The 21,752-nt window shown below is 47.0% G+C and overlaps 2 protein-coding genes across 2 annotated transcripts in view; one reads left to right on the top strand and one right to left on the bottom strand.

The window, feature by feature from the left end:
- TMOD4 (tropomodulin 4) overlaps window positions 1-8,231 on the top strand; it is a 28,360-nt gene extending 20,129 nt beyond the window's left edge. The window contains exons 4-10 of the mRNA XM_079958344.1: window positions 98-220; window positions 2,782-2,871; window positions 3,182-3,312; window positions 4,555-4,662; window positions 5,731-5,874; window positions 6,955-7,099; window positions 7,780-8,231. Of these exons, the coding sequence (XP_079814470.1) occupies window positions 98-220; window positions 2,782-2,871; window positions 3,182-3,312; window positions 4,555-4,662; window positions 5,731-5,874; window positions 6,955-7,099; window positions 7,780-7,802 (764 nt within the window). The 3' untranslated portion in view covers window positions 7,803-8,231. The remainder of the gene's footprint in view (window positions 1-97; window positions 221-2,781; window positions 2,872-3,181; window positions 3,313-4,554; window positions 4,663-5,730; window positions 5,875-6,954; window positions 7,100-7,779) is intronic.
- Window positions 8,232-13,594: 5,363 nt separating this feature from the next.
- SCNM1 (sodium channel modifier 1) lies at window positions 13,595-21,563 on the bottom strand. Its single transcript, XM_079958427.1, has 8 exons — window positions 21,409-21,563; window positions 19,969-20,039; window positions 18,652-18,740; window positions 18,075-18,172; window positions 17,459-17,559; window positions 16,032-16,207; window positions 14,640-14,781; window positions 13,595-13,795 (listed from the first exon to the last, which is right to left on the bottom strand). The coding sequence occupies exons 1-8, from the start codon at window positions 21,457-21,459 to the stop codon at window positions 13,696-13,698; spliced, it is 828 nt and encodes a 275-aa protein (XP_079814553.1). The 5' UTR covers window positions 21,460-21,563; the 3' UTR covers window positions 13,595-13,695.
- Window positions 21,564-21,752: the final 189 nt, after the last annotated feature.

The following is a 21,752-nucleotide window of genomic DNA, read 5'->3' as shown; positions in this document are numbered from 1 at the left end:
TTGGGAGGGGGGAATTGCTTGAATGAACTGCATCGTATGGCCTTTTGTTGTGCCACTTTTAATTTAGTTCATTTCCTCCCCTAACCTCAAACACCAGGAAAACCCTTTATTCCGAAAAACCCCAAGAGGGAAATCCCCAAAGAAGAGCAGATCACGCTGGAACCTGAACTGGAAGAAGCTTTAGCAAATGCCACCGATGCGGAGATGTGCGACATTGCAGGTAAAAAGCGTATTTCCGGCCGGAGGGTGGTGGGCAGAGAGCTGCTCCATGTTGGGGGCACAGACAACAGTGAGGTGTATCGGATCCCAGTGGAAGTTTGCTCCGAATAGGGGGAAAGGAAACTCATCTCATCAGAAACCTCTTGGCATTTATCCATCAGCTCAAAAAGAAGCACAGAAGTACAAATGCACCCAGTACACTGTCCAGTTAGGTCCTTGGGCTTGTAGCCAATATTAGAGTAGACCCACTGACATTAATGAATGTGACTCACTTAGGCCTGTTATTTCCAACAGGTCTATCCATGTGGTACTTATCTGGCTACAACCTTCAGCTTGGGTCTGTGCATGGACTTCCTCTTAACCCCTTCTCAAGCCACTGACTTAGATATCTGGACAAAATAAAAAAATTCCTTCCAGTAGCACCTTAAAGACCAACTAAGTTAGTTCTAGGTATGAGCTTTCGTGTGCATGCACACTTCTTCAGATACACACGTGTATCTGAAGAAGTGTGCATGCACACAAAAGCTCATACCTAGAACTAACTTAGTTGGTCTTTAAGGTGCTACTGGAAGGAATTTTTTTATTTTGTTTTGACTATGGCAGACCAACACGGCTACCTATCTGTAATTAGATATCTGGAGCAGTCCGCTGCTCTGGATTGGGGATGTAATACTTATTTTTTTTATTTTTTCCATAAAATATATATTGTGTGCTGCTTGATTGTAAACAAAAAACCCTCAAAGCGGTTCACAGAAGATAAAACAGTAAAATTAACAAGCATTTACAACCCTGCCTTAAAACTTCTAGGTAGGCTTGTCTAAACCAGAATGTTTTTTTAGCAGGAATGAAGAATGCTTCTTGCATTGTCCATTTTCATGCAGCACATAGCTAAATGGTAGAACTCCCTCTTCTTACATTCGTCATGCAAAGGAAATACAACATCTATGCAAAAGAGAACCAGTCAATTGCACATCATTAGTGGATGGAAAGCAATGACAACAGCAAACACTAACCCTATTTGCTGGATTGATTTCTGTTATGGACATGGGATGAATGAGCGGACATCGTAAATTCCTGCTCCCATTTTTATATTGATTGGATTTTCTCTGACATCCCCATCTAGGAGGGGACTCTGTTGCAGGTAGCCCAGGACAATTGTAACAACCTGTATTGCATAAAAAGCAGGTGGGTCTCCCGTGCTGGCCGGTGACCACCGGGCGGGAAAGTCCCTTGATGTCACCTCCTTGCCAAAGCCTCACGTATTTTTATTGCCCCCATGGCTCCCTGTCAGGCGTAAGCCGATAGGGCGAGAGCACCCGAAGTGTCTGATTTTAGCCTCTGCGTGGCGCTAAGCCAGCCCTACTCTCCGCTTGCTGCTGAGCTTTGGGAATCGGAGCTGGACGCGGCATGGATGCACCGGAGCAGAAATGTCCCCACTAGCTATGCTGCTATCCTGACAAAGCAGGTTGCTCCTGTCCCTGTAAATAATGGATTTCCGCAAAGGATTTTTTGAAATGTCGGTGCCTATGGAAAAAGGGAAATGCATGGAGAAGCCTCCTTCTCCCAGGCATAGGTCCGGCAGCACAGGTTGGGCTGATCAGGCACCTGCTGGGGTCCCAAACCCAGGCAGCGGGTCCCACTGACAAGAGCCCCCTCTGGCTGCTGTCTCCTTTCCACTGTTGCAACCTGCTCATCCAACCTTTCTCAATCTGTAGGTCCCCAGATGTAGTTGAACTACAACTCCCATCACCCCTAGCTAGCAAGGCCAGAGCTCAGGAACGATGGGAGTCGTAGTCCAACAACAGGTTGAGAACCGCTTTTAGTGGTGGCAAGAAGGAGGCGGAGGCACTCACTGGCAAGCAAGCCTGTGGCAACAACATTGAGGCAGAGGAGCAAGAACAGATGGCAATGATGGCAGTGGGTGGGTGGACACACTGAGGGAGGGAGCCCACAGGAGACATCTTGTCCAAGGCCCCCTGCAAATCTGGAACTGTCAGTGCCCTGACAGACTAGCTTTTTTAAAAAAATGCATAGGGAGCATTTCTGCATTTACAATCACAGGCTGGTGTTTTTAACTATCTGATTATTTATGGATTTTGTCATACTCTAATTTTGAAAGGTGTCATTTATGTGCAGCTCTCTATCCTATCGACTGCTTCATGTGGTTGTCTGGATAACCTGACACTGTGTTTGGTGTTTACAGTCTGTAGATCGACTTGATAGCTAAAACAGGGGAGTCCCTGCCTGTAGTCTGAAGATGCTCCTCTGGGAAGTAAAAATAACGCTAAAAAACATCAAGCCCGCATGTAGAATACTAGTGTGTCAAGGATTCTAGCTAAACTATCCCCACGACATGCTACACTTCTATGTGCGGGGAATTAAAAATGCATTGATACAGGGAGAGCTAGGCCTAGTGATCCGAAGAGGGGCAGGCCTCAGTGCTCTGTACAGCTCCTTGCACATGGTTGGCAATCCAAAATAAATTATCAGAATATTGTGGTGTGTTGTTGTTTTTTTAAAGAAAATACAAATCTGGCTATTTCCTTCTCTGCTTCCTTGCAGCTATCCTGGGCATGTACACCCTCATGAGCAACAAGCAGTATTATGATGCCATCTGCAGCGGCAACATCACAAACACGGAAGGCATAAACAGTGAGTGATTCCTTGGTCTGCATCTTACAGAGGGTGGCAAATGACCAAGGAGTTAGGAGAGACTGTTGCCCGGGAACCAGAAGCAACTGTCAAACTCAAGTGGACATGCTTGGGGGCTAGGGTCCCAATCCTAGGAAGACTAAGCAAAATACTCACCAATGAGAACAGGCTTCGAGAGAAGGGGCGTGGCCTGGGAAGGGTCTTGAGAGCTGGAAAGGGAAGACTGGAGAGCCACATTTGCCCCCTGGTCCTGAGGTTCTGCCCTCTGTTATTCAAGACACACTCTCTCTCTATTTTATTTCTCTCTCAGGCGTAGTGCAGCCTGATAAGTACAAGCCTGTCCCAGATGAGCCTCCAAACCCCACAAATGTGGAGGAAACTTTGACGAAAATCCAGAGCAACGACAAGGAACTCGAGGAAGTGAACCTTAATAACATTAAGGTCAGTGCCGAGTCCCAGGAGGACACACTTGGGTGTTTAAGCAGGCAACAGATGGAACAGCCCCTGTTTTGGAGTCTGTCACTTGTCAGAAGAGCAGATGCTTTGAAGATGTCGATGGGCTCAAGCACATCTAGCTGATTTTTTAAAAGCCTCTCTGGTGGCAGAAACAAGCACCTTGCTTGTTCCTTGCTTCCAGTCAAGCATGGAGGCTGCTTCATATGGAGCGGGATCCTTGGTCCATCTAGCTCAATATTGTCCACACTGACAGGCAGCAGCTGTGTTTCAGAGAGAGTTCCTTCCAGGACCTACCTGGGGATTGAACCTGGGACCTTTTGCATGCAAAGCAGATGCTCTACCACTTTCCTCTAAGCGTAAGCTAAAGTTCCAGTTCTCATGGTTATGAACAATTAAAAGGATTAATTGTCAGAGGATAGGGATCTGACCAGTGTGAGAGTGGGACGGTCCTTCAAAGGTTAAGAAATACAATGGCAGACCTTCCAAGTGTCCCTATTTTCCAGGGACGTCCCAGATTTAGAGAAGCCGTCCCAGTTCCTGATTTGATCCTGGAATGTCCCACATTTCCTTAGGACGTCCCTGTTTTCATTGCAGAAATGTTGGAGGGTATGGAATTATCTGACCCCCAAGCCGTCTGAAGGCAATCCTATATGGGGAAGTTTTTCTAATGTTTGATATTTTATTATGTTTTAATATATGTTGGAAGTTTCCCAGAGTGGCTGGGGAAACCCAGTCAGAGCGTGGGGTATAAATAGTAAAACTCTCATTAGCGAATGGGACGTCCCTATTTTCATCAGAGAAATTACATGTGCCTCAAGGTGATTTACAAACTTACCTTAAAAGCAGCTAAAAATACTTTTAAAAACATTAAGAAACAACAGCTATGTCTCAAACTGTGATGCTGTCCCACAGAACCAGGACAGCCACACTGAAAGCCCTGCTCTAAGCAAATGTGGATATTTTAGGGATTTGAAGAAGAAACTCTCCTGCAGGATGCGGTGACCTACGGCTCTTCCACACCACCCTGTGAAAGTGTCATTAAGCATATTATAAATAAATTTTGTGCTACTACCTATTAGGAAAAAAATGGGTTTTTGCTTTGAGACATGCGAGATGTCAGCAGGAGAAGGGTAACGTCATGTGGTGCCTCACCACCAAATGCAGGAACAGTTAAGATTTGAAGCGAGATTTTGGGTGGTGCAGATGGGCCTCTCTTCTTTCCAACAGGACATTCCCGTTCAGACGCTGATAGAAATCTGCGACTCCATGAAAAGAAACACTGTCATCAAGAAGCTCAGCCTGGTTGCAACCCGGAGTAATGACCCAGTGGCACATGTAAGCTTTGAGGTTGCTCCTCCTCTGAAAAACTTCCTTGCCCTTAACAGGCAATCTGGAGCTTTGGCTAGAGTTGAACCCTAACAGGGAACTGGCGAGGGAGAACAGAATTGGAGAAGGATGACTCCCTGTGATCACTCATGGAACCTTCTAGGCTAGAATAGCCCCAATTTAGGACAACTTATGTCGGCTTTGTGGTTAACCAAATACTGGGTGAACAGGACCAAAACAGAATCAGGACCAGAGCCCTGATTTAGTCCTACTTAAGCAGGGATGGGAGAGTCTCCAGGTGATGCTGAACCAAAACTTCCATCAGTCATGGCCAGCCTGGCCTTTGCTCTGGCATTTCTTTATTTTAGTCTATAAAATTTATATATCGCATGATTGTAAAAACAAACAAACCCTCAAAACTGTTACGAAAAGAATGGAATAATCAAATGATCAGTTAAAGAAAGGTTGCAAGCAACTATTTGAAAACACTCAAAGCAAATTAAAATCAACAATAAGCTAAAAAGCGGGTGAAAGCACATGTCAGTGTTCTACACATCCAGATAGTCTTATCTAAACAAACAATATTTTTAGCAGGTGCCGAAAAGAGTACTGCGAAGGCACTTACCTGATATCAGGAGGGAGGGAGTTCCAAAGGGATAGTGGAAACATCAAATGTTGGGGTAGTTCAACACCTTCCAGACTTTGCTGGACTCCAGCTCCCATCATCCTCTGTGACTGTTGCCCTCGCTGGCTGCTGGAGCTGCTGGGAGTTGGAGACAGAGGCTGAAAACAATACAGTAGTACTTTGGTTCTCGAAAGGCTTAATTGTGAAACAAATCAGCTCCCGAATGCCGCAAACCCGGAAGTAAGTGTTCCTGTTTGCAAACGTTTTTCGGAAGCCGAACGTCCAGCGCGGCTTCCGCTTGAGTGCAGGAAGCTCCTGCAGCCAATTGGAAGCCACGCCTTGGTTTTCAAATGGTTTTGGGAGTCGGACTCCCGGAACGCATTAAGTTCGAGAACCAAGGTACCACTGTACTTGCAATAGTTCCTGAACTTTGCCTGTTTCTGCGCCCCCAGGCTGTGGCCGAGATGCTGAAGGAGAACAAGACCCTTCAGAGCCTCAACATTGAATCTAACTTCATCACCAGCGCTGGGATGATGGAAGTCATTAAAGCCATGAAGGAGAACTCCACGTTGACTGAACTCAAGGTGGACAACCAGGTTAGCCGCCCTCCGTTTTGGGGTCAGAGCCCCTTGCACTCTCCCCTCTGCAGCCAGATGAAACGGCGAGCAAAGGCAGAAGAGGAGGTTAAGGGGTGATATGATAAAAGGTAAAGGTAAAGGTACCCCTGCCCGTAGGGGCCAGTCTTGACAGACTCTGGGGTTGGTGCGCCCATCTCACTCAAGAGGCCAGGGGCCAGCGCTGTCCGGAGACACTTCCGGGTCACGTGGCCAGCGTGACAAAGCTGCATCTGGCGAGCCAGCGCAGCACACGGAAACGCCGTTTACCTTCCCGCCAGTAAGCGGTCCCTATTTATCTACTTGCACCCGGGGGTGCTTTCGAACTGCTAGGTTGGCAGGCGCTGGGACCGAGCAGCGGGAGCGCACCCCGCCGCAGGGATTCGAACCGCCGACCTTCCGATCGGCAAGCCCTAGGCGCTGAGGCTTTTACCCACAGCGCCACCCGCGTCCCGGGTGATATGATAGCCATGTTCAAATATATAAAAGGATGTCACATAGAGGAGGGAGAAAGGTTGTTTTCTGCTGCTCCAGAGAAGCGGACATGGAGCAATGGCTCCAAACTACAAGAAAGAAGATTCCACCTAAACATTAGGAAGAACTTCCTGACAGTAAGAGCTGTATGACAGTGGGATTTGCTGCCAAGGAGTGTGGTGGAGTCTCCTTCTTTGGAGGTCTTTAAGCAGAGGCTTGACAACCATATGTCAGGAGTGCTCTGATGGTGTTTCCTGCTTGGCAGGGGGTTGGACTCGATGGCCCTGGTGGTCTCTTCCAACTCTATGATTCTATGATTCTATGATAGTCTCTGTGCAGCACCGATCAAAAAGACCTGCTTGCCTTCTCTCCCTCTCCTGGAGATGAGCAGCCCTAGACCTGCTTTGCTTCAGCAAGGTGGCTGCTTCGTGCATCCTCAAACCATGCTCTGGTTACATGCATGAATTCGCAAAGTTCAGCCCGCAACATCCTCTTGTCTCCTCACAAACCTAATGTCATCTTTTAAAACAAAAAAAAAACCAGTAGTGTGGGGCTTCTCATTTCTCTTTCTTCCTTCTCCCCACACAGCGCCAGCGACTGGGCGATTCGGTGGAGATGGAGATGGCCGCCATGTTGGAAAATTGCCCTTCCATTGTCCGCTTTGGTTATCACTTCACGCAGCAAGGACCAAGGGCCAGAGCCTCCATCGCGATAACCAAGAACAATGAATTACGTAAGTGCTGCTGGTCCTAATTCTTGGATAATTGAGTGGTCATTTTCAGTGGGTGGACATCATGGCTGGCTATCCTGTTCCCGATGTCACTGGGAAGGCCGCAAGTAGGGCCAGAGGGCAACAGTGGTCTCCCCGCCTGTGATTCCCAGTAACCTCTATTCAGAGGCATACTGCCTCCAGCAATGGGGGGGGCGGGAAACATGACTGTCATGGCTACTAGTAGCCTTTGATAGCCATACTGTCCTCAATGGATTTGTCTAATCTTAAAGCCATCCCCATTGGTAGGCATCGCTACCTCTTGTGGGAATGAGTTCCAAAGATGAACTATGCTCTGTGCAAAGAAGTCCTTCCCTCTGTCTGCCCAACTTGCTCTGCATTCGAAAAAACATATATTACAATACATAAAAAAGAGAAAAAAATAATGTTTTGTTAAATTTTTTGTTTTCTTTTCTTCTTTTCTCTGTAATTTTTAAACTTCTAATAAATATCATTTAAAAAAAGAAAAAGAAAAAAGAAAAGTCCCAGCTTCAACTCCCAATGGATCCAACCCACTGTCCTAAACCCCAGGCAGCTGCTGCCGGTCAGTGTAGAGTCTACTGAGCTACATGGGACCTCAATGGCCCGACGAGGTATATAAGGCAGCGTTCGGTATCCTCATTTTGCTCGTCTTTCCTTTGCAGGCCGCAAGCAGAAGAAAACATAATGGCCCACCCCCTGCGACCGAATCCAGAGTGCCCTTAAGCTTCCTCATGTGTCTCTAAGCAGCCTTTTAAGCTCTGCCTGCCTCCCAGAGACAGAGTTTTGCCAACAGCAAGGATTTTTATTTTATTTCAAGAAGAGAATTTCTCGGAGAGATTGGCCCTGCTGTTCCCCCCCCCCACCTTGGCGACCGACAACCCCCACCACACCCCAATTTCTTGCAATCTCAGGTTCTTTCTTTCTCCGAATCCAGGCTCCCCGTCTTTTGATTACCTCTGTAAATAAGAGAGATTTCGGAGAGACGCCCACCCTGCCCCAAAGAACTGGCTTTGTTCTCCGCTAAGGACCAAAGGCAGTTGCAATCTTCCTATCTTTCCTAAACAAGCTACTATTATTAAATGATTCGGCACCATCTCGCTGATCGAAACCTGAATACCTATATTATCTCAAATTCCTTGGGTCGTCAGCTCGCATTTGGAAATGCTTGCCCCCCTTCTTTAATGGGCCTGAGATATGGCCTCTTCCCCATCACCTTTTGGGAAGCCCAGACAGATGGGTGGGGTATAAATAGTAAAATTATTATTATTATTTTGGTGCTGCTGGCAATGGTGACTGGCACCGGACCCAGCCTTCATTTTCACATAGGGGTTCTGCATTTGTGCCCGTAAGCACAGCATCAGAAATAATAAATTTTCTGGTGATGAGCCTGGCATTTGGGGTTTACACTAGCACACAAGCCAGGTGGAAATCAATTTCATTCATTCTAGGTTGGAATGTTCTGGAAAATATGTCCCAGAATTGTTCTGGAAAAGAGGGGCAGGTGGAGACATTAATCTCGTGACACACCAAGTTTGAAGGTGTCTAATTAAATCTAGGTCCTTTCGCCTGCTCTTCTACTACAAAAGGGAAATTTGAGATAAGTTTGAGGTGAATTTAGCAAGGAAATAGCATAAAAAGAGGCAGGCCTGGAGATCTGCCAAAGCCGCCCTCACAAAAGTCAGCCAACAATGGCCTCACTCCTGTCAGCTAATATCTGCCATCAGATGCCACATGGGGTGGAGAAACCAGGATCACAGAGTCTCCAAAATGTCATTTTGGCATTTTAAGAGGCTGGACAAAGAAGAAAGAGGTTTCCTTCCCCCCTTTTTAAAAATTGAACTATAGCGGAAACAGAACACCAAACGAGCCCCAGCGCCAACAGGATCAAATTCAATTTTTTCCTCAGCGGTGCCAGGTGTGCGCGTGAAAATATGGAAACTGAGGGCACCCATTTGGGCCTCGGGAGTCAACAAACACTCCTAAATTGGCAAAGGCAACTACAGGCTAAAAGGATGACAGTTTTTATGGGCCCAATGAGATATTAGTCATTAAGCCATTTCAGAGAGCCTGAGGGCATCATAAACAAATTTGTTTCCCTGCACTTGTTTGGCGTGACAGAGGTCTGCCAGGCAACAAGGCCTACAGTCCAACGTCCTCACAGACGGCCTTGATGATGGCCGCCATCTTAGGTGGAAACTGGTGTTTGTAATTCCCTTAGCGCCACTAGGGCTAACCAAGTTCTGTCATAAAAAGTGACAGGAGAAAAGTAATATAACTGTCCACAGGCAGCATGATTTACCTCAGACGGGCAAGGCAAAGATGAGAATGAAAAATGAGGAAACAAGGGCTGTGAGGGAAATAGTATAGAAACTAGGACAGATGAGGGAGACCCTTCTGGAACATTCTGGTGGCTCTGGACCAGTATTATTGAATTGAATTAAGCTGCCCTGTCTCACCTCAGCTTGCTGAAGGAGGGAGATATAATAATAATAATAATAATAATAATAATAATAATAATAATAATTTTATTTATATCCTGCCCTCCCCAGCTGAAGCCGGGCTCAGAGTGGCTAACAACAATAAAATAATACAGCGTCCTAAAATCAATTCATTATAAAATCAGTTGAAATCAAATTAATGGTAACCGTTGGGCTAGAGTTCTGTGAGGAACTTGAGATATGACTTGAGGGGAAGCTGTTTCATTACAAAATGGTGCTGTGGGTGGTGTTCACAGAGATAATTTTCTCAAAGCAAGCCCATGAGGTAGGCTGAGCTGTGAGAAAGAGGCTGGGCAGGATCCCTGTGAGAGTTTCATGGCTGAGTCTGTGGGATCTGAACTCGGCTCTTCCTAGGTGAAAGTATGGCACGCGATTTTGCTACCCTACAAGGGTTTTCTTTTTCCAGGCACGAAAACGGGAAACGCCTTCAGTGGGAACCAACACATTGATATTTAACAGAAAGGCAAAAATCAGACGAGCGTGTTGAATGAAAGGCGTGTGTTCCAAAACACCTGGTTTGGTATCTGGAGAATCCAGCACACTTAGAACAACAGCTTTCACTTCAAAGCCACAGCACTAACCAAGTTTCTAGTCCTCAGGACTGAAGAAACAGCCTGAAATGGTGGAAGTGCTCTCAGGGCTGGCTATGTAGGGGCTGAGGGCAGGATTTCCATTGCTGAGGCGCTGCCCCATGAGAGCCAGTGTGGTATAGTGGTTAGAGTTCAATGGAGATGGCCTAACGCTGACCCTATACAGTCAGCCATGAAGCTCCTTGAGTGACCTTGGGACAGCTACTCTCTTTCCCTCTCAGAACAAGAAGGGCTGACTTCTCCATCTTGAATTCCTCAGGGGGAGGGTAAAGAAAGAGCTAGCAGCCGTCGAATAAAACAAGTGCATTTCCAACATCCTTTATTTGAAGTCAGGATCTGGCTTTCCATGAACTCTGCTTGGTGCCCGATGAAGAAAAGTAGATTAAAAAAAAAAAAAGTAACCATTTTTTCAATACAAACAACAACCGCACAAGACACATACAACAAAAACCATAATAACACTACTAACACGATTTGACAATTCAAATTTGAATACTGATATACCTATGACTACACCTTTTTAACAATTTCCTCCCCACCTCTCCTCCCTCTACTTCCCACGACTGCCCGCCTTATCGCTTAAATATTCCTTCCAGATTTCTTCATATTTATCCATTCTTAATTTGCGTCGACATGTCCATATTATCAATCCATGTGCTCAATGGAATCTTTTTGCAGCTCTTCCAATTCATCAAAACAAGTTTTTTTTTGCTTCCAATATGGCACGGTACATCCATTTTTTTTGACCCCTTGTAATCTCCCACATTTTCGGAATTTAGAATTAAATTCAATTCCCCTAAATAACAATTTATTTTTATTACTCTTGCTAGAACTATCCTCACCCCCACACCAAAATGATCTTATCACCGGGCAGCTAATCATCATATGTACTAAGTTTGCATTTTTACTCCCACATCTCCAGCAGTAGAAAAGGAGATTTAAAAAGCCGCCCGGCGCTTTATATAATAGGAAGCGCAAGCAGCGTCAAGGAAGGGTGTCCCATCAGGAATCTTGCAAGGAGCCCTGCCACTTTATAGAGAGTTATTCCAAGCAGGTGGTGCTGCGGAGCAAGATTGTGGGGAGGGGGAAAGAGAAGAATCCCCCCCACCCTCCCAATGTATTTATACCCCCCACTGGGATCAGCAGACGAAATGGACACCCAAGGGATCGGGTTGCACGAAATCTTGGCCCAGGCCCCGCAAGGAGGAGGAGGAGCAGGCGTCCCGGTCTTAAATTAGGGGCTTCCCTTCCCCTCCCCAGGCCGGAGGTGTCACATGTGTCCCGCCTGTCAATGCAGCCGGCTTCTCGCGGCTTGTCCTCCGTGGTTGACATGGACAGCTGTTAGGCTTGGGGGGGGGGGGTTGGGAAGAGTTAGGTTAGGCGGGTAAAAGTCACCAGCCCCGAAGTTGACGCAAGCGGGCAATGGAAACGACCCACGTCAAGAAGCGGCGGTGGCGTCAGAGCAGACAGCAAAAGGGGTGTGTGCGAAAACCATGGGTTGGCCTCTGCAACCTGCAATGTATCACAATGCGTTGCTTGGTTGGATGGATGTGCCAGCCAGCAGCATAGCTGTCAACTTTCAGATTTGAAAATAAGGGATCAGCAGCCTCGAAAATAAGGGCTCAGCAGCCTCACCTGTCTAGGGGACAGTCTACGGGATATCTAACAATCCGGGATAGCAGTGGGAAGCAGCGTTGGAATAAGGGAATTTCCCGCAAAAAAAAGGAAAAGTTGACAGCTATGGCCAGCAGAGGACGGGGCAGTGGAGGTTGGTCAATGCTAGGCTGACATGATGGCACTTGCGGTGGGAACGATTGCCAACTTTATAATTTTGCCTCCGAGACCCACTCTTGCTCAGAGACAGTGGAAGGAATGAGGCCCTTTCTCTTTGGCTTTAAACCCACTTATAAAGGCCCACAATTAGACACCAACCATCCGCGTATGGCTTATTTAAAAAATATTATTTAATATGGGACGTGGGTGGCACTGTGGTCTAAACCACTGAGCCTCTTGGGCTTGCCAATCAGAAGGTTGGCGGTTCGAATCCCCGCGACGGGGTGAGCTCCCGTTGCTCTGTCCCAGCCAACCTAGCAGTTCGAAAGCACTCCAATGCAAGTAGATAAATAGGTACCACTGTGGCGGGAAGGTAAACGGTGTTTCCATGCGCTAAGGCACTTGTCACGGTCCTCCGTGCACCAGAAGCAGTTTAGTCGTGCTGGCCACATGACCCAGAAAGCTGTCTGTGGACAAACGCCGGCTCCCTCTGCCTGAAAGCGAGATGAGTGCTGCAACCCCATAGTCGCCTTTGACTGGGCTTAACTGTATGTGGATTTCAAAGCATCCTTGCGTATTGAAGGTCCTGGCTCTGTGGACATTGTTTGTATTAGTGGACCCAGACGTTTTCCGTTGGCCTCCTCTGGATCACACATTTAAGCCTCCTTCCTGAAGAGCCCCCTGTCCAATGCTTTGCTCTGGCCCCTTTGCAATGTCGTGTGAGCCAAGTGGTAGTCAAAAGGTCTGCCTGCCCTCCCTGGTGTGCCTCTGTGAGATCAGGGCAGCTCGGACAATGGCCAGCCAGAGGCTGTGCTGCCAACAGATTCCTTTTTGAAGGGTTCAATATAGTGTTGGGGAATCTCAGGGCTAGGTGCCAAGGGCAGCCCTCTGGGCCTCTCGACCCGATCCTCAGGAATCTCCCCAGCCCTCCCTTGAGCACTTTTACCTGGTTGGAATGTGTATTTCAGGGGCGATTGTACCTCTTGCTTACCTGGACAGAGAGGTGGAACCAGCTGTACAAAGTGGTCACTTTGGACTGGGGCCCATTACCAGCATCTGGCAATCGAGTGGGAAAAGCTTCCCCAACAATGCAGTAGAGGCTGAACACCAGTGCTGCCTAGAGATTAGTGCTTGGGGTAAATGAAATGTTGCTTTAAGTTCTTACTTTAAAAAAACAACAACCGTACTTAAGCTGTCTTTATTTTTTAAAAAAGGGAAAAGCAGGATTTTGGGGGCAGGAAACTAGTTTGGGAATTGGTCCAGTTCAGGACTCCATGCAGCTGCTTTTCCTTTGCAAATACGGAAAGAAAATTGGCCAGCGTTAAGCAAGCTTTTCAAAAGCAGTGTTTTTCATGTTTGGTGCAGTCTGATTGTTGGGCTACAGCCAGGGAGACCCGGGTTCAAATTTCCATTCAACCACAGAAGTTGCACACACACACACACACACACATTTTCTCTTGCAATCCAGCTACCTAGCAGGGTTGTTGTGAAAGGCAGTCTCTATGCAGTGAAACAAAATCAGAGACTGTAACCAACAAAGGAAGTAACCAGGCAATGTAACCTGCGTTCATACCCCCCCCTTTTTTTAAAAAATAAACCATCCTATATACAGTACGTGGTAAAAAATAAATTTTGCTCCTGAATGAGTGGTCCCTGAATGTCCAACCAGCAGCACATTTCCAAAGGCGCCCCCCTCAGAAAGTAAGCAACCATGTTGTCAAGATGGAGTCAGTGCAGGAGGTTCCTCTTCGTCAGAGTCAAATTCCACATTCTCGTCTTTTACCCACTTGCCAGAACCATCATGGACCCAACCAGAACTGCCAGAGAAAGGAAGGAAATAAACACATCTGAGAAGGGGATGCTCATTTTTCTGGAATAATGGATCTAAGCACACTTGCAGAACACAATATTAATCTGCACTGCCGTACACCATGGCTGAGATACTTCTGTAACGTTTAAGTGCAAGACAGCCGCGTAGCATTAATTAAATGTTTCCTGTTCAGAACCTGCAAAAAGAAGCTGCCTAATGCAGAGTTAGACCAGCAAGCTCTGTGTTGTCTATGCTGACAAACAGTGGCTCTTGAGGGTTTCAGGTAGTTTCTCACAGCCCTATCTGGAGATGCCAGCTTCTGTTTGCTGCAGGTGGTGGTGGTGCTTTACATTACTCAGTTTCTTCTTTTTTCCTAGTACAGTGGTACCTCGGGTTGCATACGCTTCAGGTTACAGACTCCACTAACCCAGAACAGTTTCAGGTTAAGAACAGACCTCCGGAACGAATTAAGTACTTAACCCAAGGTACCACTGTATATAGACATAATATTATAAAAAGCAATAAAGAAGGCTGAGCTTGCCAACAGAAAGCTTTTGATTAAGAGCACAATAGCCCTTAAAAGCTTTTAATTAAGAGTACAGTAGCCCTTAAAAGCCTTAATAGTGCTTTGCCTGTGTCTACACTGGAAGGGATGCATTGAAATCGAACTTTATAGTAAAACCTGATCACCCTCCCCTGCAAAAACAGGTCTTGAAACAAAGAAAACAGTGCAGACGCAACTTTGCTCCCCTGATGCTTTTCGGTTCCTAGCCTGCAAATCTAGTACCTGTGATCCCACCAAAGAAGGCACTTAGTTAACACAGGCAACCTCTGGGCAACCTCTAACCTACCTTTTCAGCCTCAGATAGTGTTCCAAAGCCCGGCGCTTCTCCGGGGTAACATCACCAGTGTCAGAATGAGGTGCTACACCATGAGGGGCTTTCCTTTTACGGCTACGCTCCTTACCCAGAGCTGCAGATCTTTTCACCGATTCTGGAGTCAAGAGAGATTGATATTTAGGAGTTGCACCTCCTTGCTCACTGGCAACTTGGGATGGGGTTGGCGTCCGTAAAATCCTGCCCACTTCACAATAACAACTGCAGATGAGGCAACTTTATCCACACCTGCAGGTCCGTCTCCTCCTTCTGGATTGATTTGGGAGAGTAGACCAGAAGAGGAAGTTGAAAGTTGAAAGGCACTCCTGGCTTGCCAGCAGCACATGTGAAACAGATCTAGGGGTTTTAGCAAACCACAAGCTTAACACGAGTCAACGGTGTGATGTGTGCAGAGGAGGGCGACCAAGATGGTAAAGAACCTGGAGACCAAGTCTTATGGGAGTGGCCGCTGGGACCACACAACATTGGTCCTGAGAGATCTGCATTGGCTCCCAGTATGTTTCCGAGCACAATTCAAAGTGTTGGTGCTGACCATTAAAGCCCTAAACGGCCTCAGTCCAGTATACCTGAAGGAGCGTCTCCACCCGCATCATTCAGCACAGACACTGAGATCCAGTGCCGAGGGCCTTCTGGCGGTTCCCTCACTGCGAGAAGTGAGATTACAGGGAACCACCCTGTGGAACACCCTCCCTTCAGATGTGAAGGAAATAAGAAGCTATCTTATCTTTAAAAGACATCTGAAGGCAGCCCTGTTTAGGGAAGTTTTTAATATTTAATACTGTATTGTTTTTAACACTCGATTGGAAGCTGCCCAGAGTGGCTGGGGAAACTCAGCCAGATGGGCAGGGTATAAATAATAAATTATTATTATTATGAGGACAGTTGAACCTGCAGTTTAATCTGCAGAAAAAAGCCTGAAAAGTGACATGACAGCCGTCTTCAAGTACATGAAGGACTGCTACATGGAAGATGAAACGAGCTTGTTTGCTGCTCCAGACAAGAACGGACATTCCAACGAAACCTTAGAAAAAAATTCTGATGGCAAGAGCTGTTCAACCGTGGAACGAACTCCCTTAGAAAGTGGTGGACTCTCCTTCTTTGGAGGTTATTAAACAGAGCTGGGGTGGCCCACCTGTCAGTGGTTCTTTAGCTGTGATACCTGCGTTGCAAGGAGTTGGAATAGATGACTTGGGGGTCCTTTCCAACGCTACAATTCTATGATTCTACGCTGGCAGTGGGGATTGAACCTGGGGGCTTTTGCATGCAAAACAGTGCTCTATGACTGAGGTACAGCCTGAAACCAATGAGGAAACACCACAACCAAACTGCTCCAAAGCAATTTTCTACCTGACATGGAAGTCGCGCACCCAGGCAAATCCACAGCAGAAGTGGCTTCTGGCAAAGGAAGTCTATGTTCTTCTGCATGAACGGAGTTCTTGGGTTTTGATAGCTCATTTTCTTCAGACTCTCTGGAGCTTGCATCTGTCCTTGAGGTACTGGGGACAATGTCACTTCCTGCCACCCTGTGCCAAATAAATCGGTCATGTTGAGGCCTTGTAGAAAGCAGTCATCTTCCTTATATTATTGTTGTTAATAATAATAATAAGAATGATGGTAATTTATTATTTATACCCTGCCCATCTGGCTGGGCTTCCCCAGCCACTCTGGGCGGCTTCCAACAAAATATTAAAATACAGTAATGCATCAAACATTAAAAGCTTCCCTAAACACGGCTGCCTTCAGATGTCTTCTAAAAGTCTGGTAGTAGTTGTTCTCTTTGACATCTCTTTGACTACTGAGAGGGCCCTCTGCCTGGTTCCCTGTAATTTTGCTTCTCGCAGTGAGGAAACCGCCAGAAGGCCCTCGGCGCTGGACCTCAGCGTCCGGGCAGAATGATGGAGGGGGAGACGCTCCTTTAGATATACTGTACCTTCAGATATACTTCTTCAGATATACTTGTTGTTATTATTATTGAGATTCAATGTAGTGTAGCAGTGAAAGCACTGTATCTCAAACTTGGGTTCTCAGCTATTGTTGGACTACAACTCCCATCATCCCTAGTAAGCAGGACCAGTGGTCAGGGATGATGGGAGTTTGTAGTGGAACAACAGCTGGGGACCCAAGTCTGAGAAACACTGGCGCATGTTGGTCTGGGGTTCAAATCCCCCACCTGGGTGACCCTGGGCCAGCCACTACTTCTCAGCCTAAGCTAGGGTTGTTATGGGGTTTAAATGGGGGGGGGGACCACATATACCACCTTGAGCTCCTTTCCGAAAAAGGATATAGATGCCATAAATATTAATCAGACGTTATCTAAAGGTTTCAAAGCAACTTTAAATACATAAATTTAAATGCATTGTACAGAAAGAAACAGCCTGTGTAACAGCAACGGGAAGCGTCAGCTGCACACTAGTAAATAATAAATATAAATAATAATGTTTTATTTATTTAGTAACACAGTAACAACATCTTAGACTATCAAAAGGCTTGGGGGAAATGGAAAACCTTTACCTGGTACAAAAAAAAAAATGTCAGTGAAGGTGCCAGGTGGACTTCGCTGGGGAGAGGATTCCACAGACAGGGAGCCACCACTGAAAAGGCACCGCTCTCCCTTGTCACAATCCTCTGAGCCTGCCTCAGAGAGGGAACCTGGGGAAGGAGGTCCTCAGAAGGAGATCTAGGGCCACCGGGTGTCACTCCCCAGCCAACGGGGAACATGGACACCATCTGCATTAAGGTTCATGGGGCCATGGTTTGAGAGCAAAGCACGTTACCTGTTGCGCCGGCAGCAGCTGCTATAAGGGACATTTTTCAGCAAAGCGTTGTGGGCAATCTTCCTGGTCTCCACAAGCAAAGGTGCAGGGCCTGGACTCACCTAAAGACAGAGGGTTTATCAATTTATTTATTTCCACGAATGAATCTTTTCTTATGAAATGTCTCAAAGCAATTTAGCAATAAAATCATCAACACTAAAAACTACACACACAAACACATTTGTATATGAAAACGCAGCCCACTGGTAATAATAATAATAATAATTTATTATTAGGTGGTAGAAGGTGGTAGAGCACCTTCTTTGGAGAGCAGCTGCCAATCAGTGTAAGCAAGACTAGAGGGATCTGACTCTGTACAAAGCAGCCTCCTCTGTTCCAATTTATATCGACCCTTTCTTCAGAACCACGAAGACTGGAATCATATTGATTTTAAAGGGCAAACTACAGCTTAGTGGCAGATCTTCCATGCTAAGGTTGCTCTCCGAAAGTCTCGCTGAAGTCTGTGGGACTCATGAGCCCAGGATTGCAGTGGAAGAAAACTTAGCCGACACAGAGGCCGCCATTCTAGTTTGCAATTCTTAGCAACTAAGAGGTGGCAAGGAGCATGCAGACTTACCTGGGCACCAGTTTCTTCTGCTTGGAGGTATGCCTGGTGGCGGCGTTTCTGGACCTCGCTCTCAAGCGAACGCTTCTTCCCATAGAACTTCTGCAAACCTATTACAAAGCGAGAGACAGAAAAACATGGCAGGGTCTCGGTTCAAGTCTCTGGGCTGCCTTGGTTAAAGCAAAATCTCCATCTACGCCTCAGTCTTCCTCATCTGTAAAATGGGACCAGACATCCTTACTTGACCATTGCGAGGATGAACGAAATCACTGCAAATTAAAACAAACCCAAGATGGGCAGTCACAAGACAAAGTGGCTGGTGATGTTAATTTTCAGCCACCCTTTGACCTCTCCAATTTTGGTACCGGGTAGCACACCTTTCCTCGCACACAGATCCCTTCTTTTACTACCCCGAGCAGCAAATTGAGCAAATTGCCTGAAAACCAATGGAGCAATGAGATGGCTTAGCTCCTCCACCACAACGGTGCTCTTAGCAACGTGGTATAAAGCTTGGGTATTATCTGCTCAGAAGGTCGGATGAGGGAGTATGGAGGCATTGAGGGCTCAATAAAAGCTTCCGCAGACTTACTGAGGAGGTGTTTCTTTCCAGAACGGTGGACCGTGAGCATGTCGAGAGTGTCAAAAACTGGACGGTGGAAGCAGACAGTGCAGGCATATCTGCTGGGGCGAAGGAACAAGCAAAGAGAATTGAATTAGAACTTACTTCATTACATTCAGTGGGGCAGCTTTAGCCCCATTCAATCTGTGGGACTGAGTTCTAAGCAGGTTTGTTACAACGTTGCTCTGTAAATAAATCATGACAAACATGCTAGAACAGTTGTGATCTTGAGTACAGTGGTGCCCCGCAAGACGAACGCCTCGCAAGACGGAAAACCCGCTAGACGAAAGGGTTTTCCGTTTTGGAGGCACTTTGCAAAACGAATTTCCCTATGGGCTTGCTTCGTAAGACGAAAATGTCTTGCGAGTTCCTGCGGGGTTTTTTTCCTTTTCTCCCCCTTTTCCTAAGCCCTAAGCCGCTTATCAGCTGATCTGCTGATAAGCCGCTTATCAGCGGATCCGCTAAAAGCCGCTAAACCGCTAATAGCGCTAATCCGCTAAGCTGTCAATGGGCTTGCTTCGCAAGACGAAAAAACCGCTATACGAAGAGCCTCACGGAACGGATTAATTTCGTCTTGCGAGGCACCACTGTATGTAGCTTTTCTCTTTTCTTTTTCCAAGAATTCATTACCCATTTTTTAAAAGACTCCATTTTCTATGATACTCTAATTATCCATATGGTTTTTAAAAATCTTTCTTTGAAGTGCCCCCCCCCCCACAGAGTGTGCCAGTGTGGTATAGTGATTAAGAGCAGTGGACTCATAATCTGGTGAAGTGGGTTCGATTCCCTGTTCCTTCCTTCAAGCAACGGGAGCTCAGCCCGTCACGGGGATTCGAACCGCCGACCTTCTGATTGGCAAGTCCTAGGCTCTGTGGTTTAAGACTCCTTAGGGTAGTGATAATGTGGGATATCAAATCCAAACTCCTCCTCTTCTTCTCAAACAACTTTGCTTAATTTAAAACAGCTTAGGGCCACCGTCTTGGCTGCAAAATGGGGTGTTAATAAAAATGAAAACGATAAATCATATTACTCTCTTCCTCTACTCCATGTATTCTAACTAAAATTGACTTATGAACTACATGCCATAAGAGAGCCAGTTTGGTGAGAGCTAAACTGTGGTCTCTTTCTTTTTGCTGCCCTGCTACATCAGCGATCTGGGACTGGGGAGCATGTGCAGAGTGCCCAGTTTGCTCTAACTGCCCACTGTTAGCTGCGCATCAAACCTGCACCATCTGTTATCAATCAATGAAGATAACAGTGGAGTATCCAGTGTTCTTTAGCTCTGACCTGCCATCTCTCAACAGCAAAGCTTCATCCTCAGGGATATAATTGGCCAAGAGGTCAGCAACTCTTCTTTTCTGGAAATGAATAAAGGTTGAGAAATATTTCACCTGGGTTTAGCTACAGGCAAAGTCACAGAAGGAGAGAAGAATTAGGGGTGTGAGCCCACAGGGTCTTGAAAAAGGGAGAAGAGAGTTGGAGATGGGGGCCTTGGGCAGAAATTCTGGAACAGGGAGCGTTTGCACAGTGCTAGGACTGGGATCCTGTACAGAGTCCACGGTGACTGGGAGCATGCGCAGAGCGCAGCTGCTTTCTCCTGGGGCAGGGAGAACAAGTGGAGTGGCTCAGCTTGCTCTCTAAGCCTGGTTTGATATTTACGTCTCCTAAATCATTCAGGAAGAAATGGAGGCAGCGAGATTTTACTTTCTTGGGCTCCATGATCACTGCAGATGGTGACAGCAGCCACGAAATTAAAAGATGCCTGCTTCTTGGGAGAAAAGCAATGACAAACCTAGACAGCATCTGAAAAAGCAGAGACATCACCTTGCCAACAAAGGTCCGTATAGTCAAAGCTATGGTTTTCCCAGTAGGCATGTATGGAAGTGAGAGCTGGACCATCAAGAAGGCTGATCGCCGAAGAATTGATGCTTTTGAATTCTGGTGCTGGAGGAGACTCTTGAGAGTCCCATGGACTGCAAGAAGATCAAACCTCTCCATTCTGAAGGAAATCAGCCCTGAGTGCTCACTGGAAGGACAGATCCTGAAGCTGAGGCTCCAAGACTTTGGCCATCTCATGAGAAGAGAAGACTCCCTGGAAAAGACCCTGATGTAGGGAAAGATGGAGGGCACAAGGAGAAGGGGACGGCAGAGGGTGAGATGGTGGGACAGTGTTCTCGAAGCTCCTAAAATGAATTTGACCAAACTCTGGGAGGCAGTGGAAGACAGGAGTGCCTGGCGTGCTCTGGTCCAGGGGGTCACGAAGAGGCGGACACGACTAAACAACTAAATAGCAACAATTGGGAATGATGGAGGGCGCAAGGAGAAGGGGACGACAGAGGACGAGATGGTGGGACAGTGTTCTCGAAGCTAACAGCATGAGTTTGGCCAAACTGCGGGAGGCAGTGGAAGACAGGAGTGCCTGGCGTGCTCTGGTCCAGGGGGTCACGAAGAGGCGGACACGACTAAACAACTAAATAGCAACAATTGGGAATGATGGAGGGCGCAAGGAGAAGGGGACGATGGAGGATGGAATCGTTGGACAGTGTTCTCAAAGCTACCAGCATGAGTTTGACCAAACTCTGGGAGGCAGTGGAAGACAGGAGTGCCTGGCGTGCTCTGGTCCAGGGGGGTCACAAAGAGGCAGACGCAACTAAACGACTAAACAACAACAACAAGATCCCTTGAATGCTTTTTGAACACCCCCCCCCCATCTTCCCCTACACTCACCTGGAGCACATTGAGCTGGCTGGGGTCGTCTCCCTCCCTCTTGAAAGACATGCTGCGCCCCCTTCACTCCTTCAGGCTCCGAAGACTGAGCAAGGAGCAGGTGGTCTCCTCCAACACTTCCTGTTTTGGCCTTTCCATCCCCTCCAGAACTACAACCCCCAGCATGCACCTTGATGCCGGCCTATTGCCTTCCTTCCCTTCCCAGCCAATCAGGATTCAGGGACTACATTTCCCAAGCAGGCTTGCGCGGCCATCGGAAATGGAGCACGCGCGCAAAACTCGATTTCCCAGCATGCCGCATGGCTTTTAGCTACCTAAACCGGCATGGCCAAACTTGGCCCTCC

The sequence above is a fragment of the Podarcis cretensis genome (genome assembly GCF_951804945.1).
Source record: "Podarcis cretensis genome assembly, chromosome: 16".
NCBI classification, from domain to species: Eukaryota; Metazoa; Chordata; class Lepidosauria; order Squamata; family Lacertidae; genus Podarcis; species Podarcis cretensis.
The sequence above is the reverse complement of the archived record's forward strand: the minus strand, read 5'-3'. Positions and strand labels throughout refer to the sequence as shown.

What these genes read in the sequence shown, in the direction of transcription:
- SCNM1 (XM_079958427.1), bottom strand. Translation starts at nt 21,459, where the DNA reads ATGTCTTTCAAGAGGGAGGGAGACGACCCCAGCCAGCTCAATGTGCTC. An exon ending in TTGCTGTTGAGAGATGGCAG is followed by an intron (nt 18,741 to 19,968) that starts GTCAGAGCTAAA and finishes TCGCCCCAGCAG; the next exon opens with ATATGCCTGCACTGTCTGCT. An exon ending in TGGAAAGAAACACCTCCTCA is followed by an intron (nt 18,173 to 18,651) that starts GTAAGTCTGCGG and finishes GCTTTGTAATAG; the next exon opens with GTTTGCAGAAGTTCTATGGG.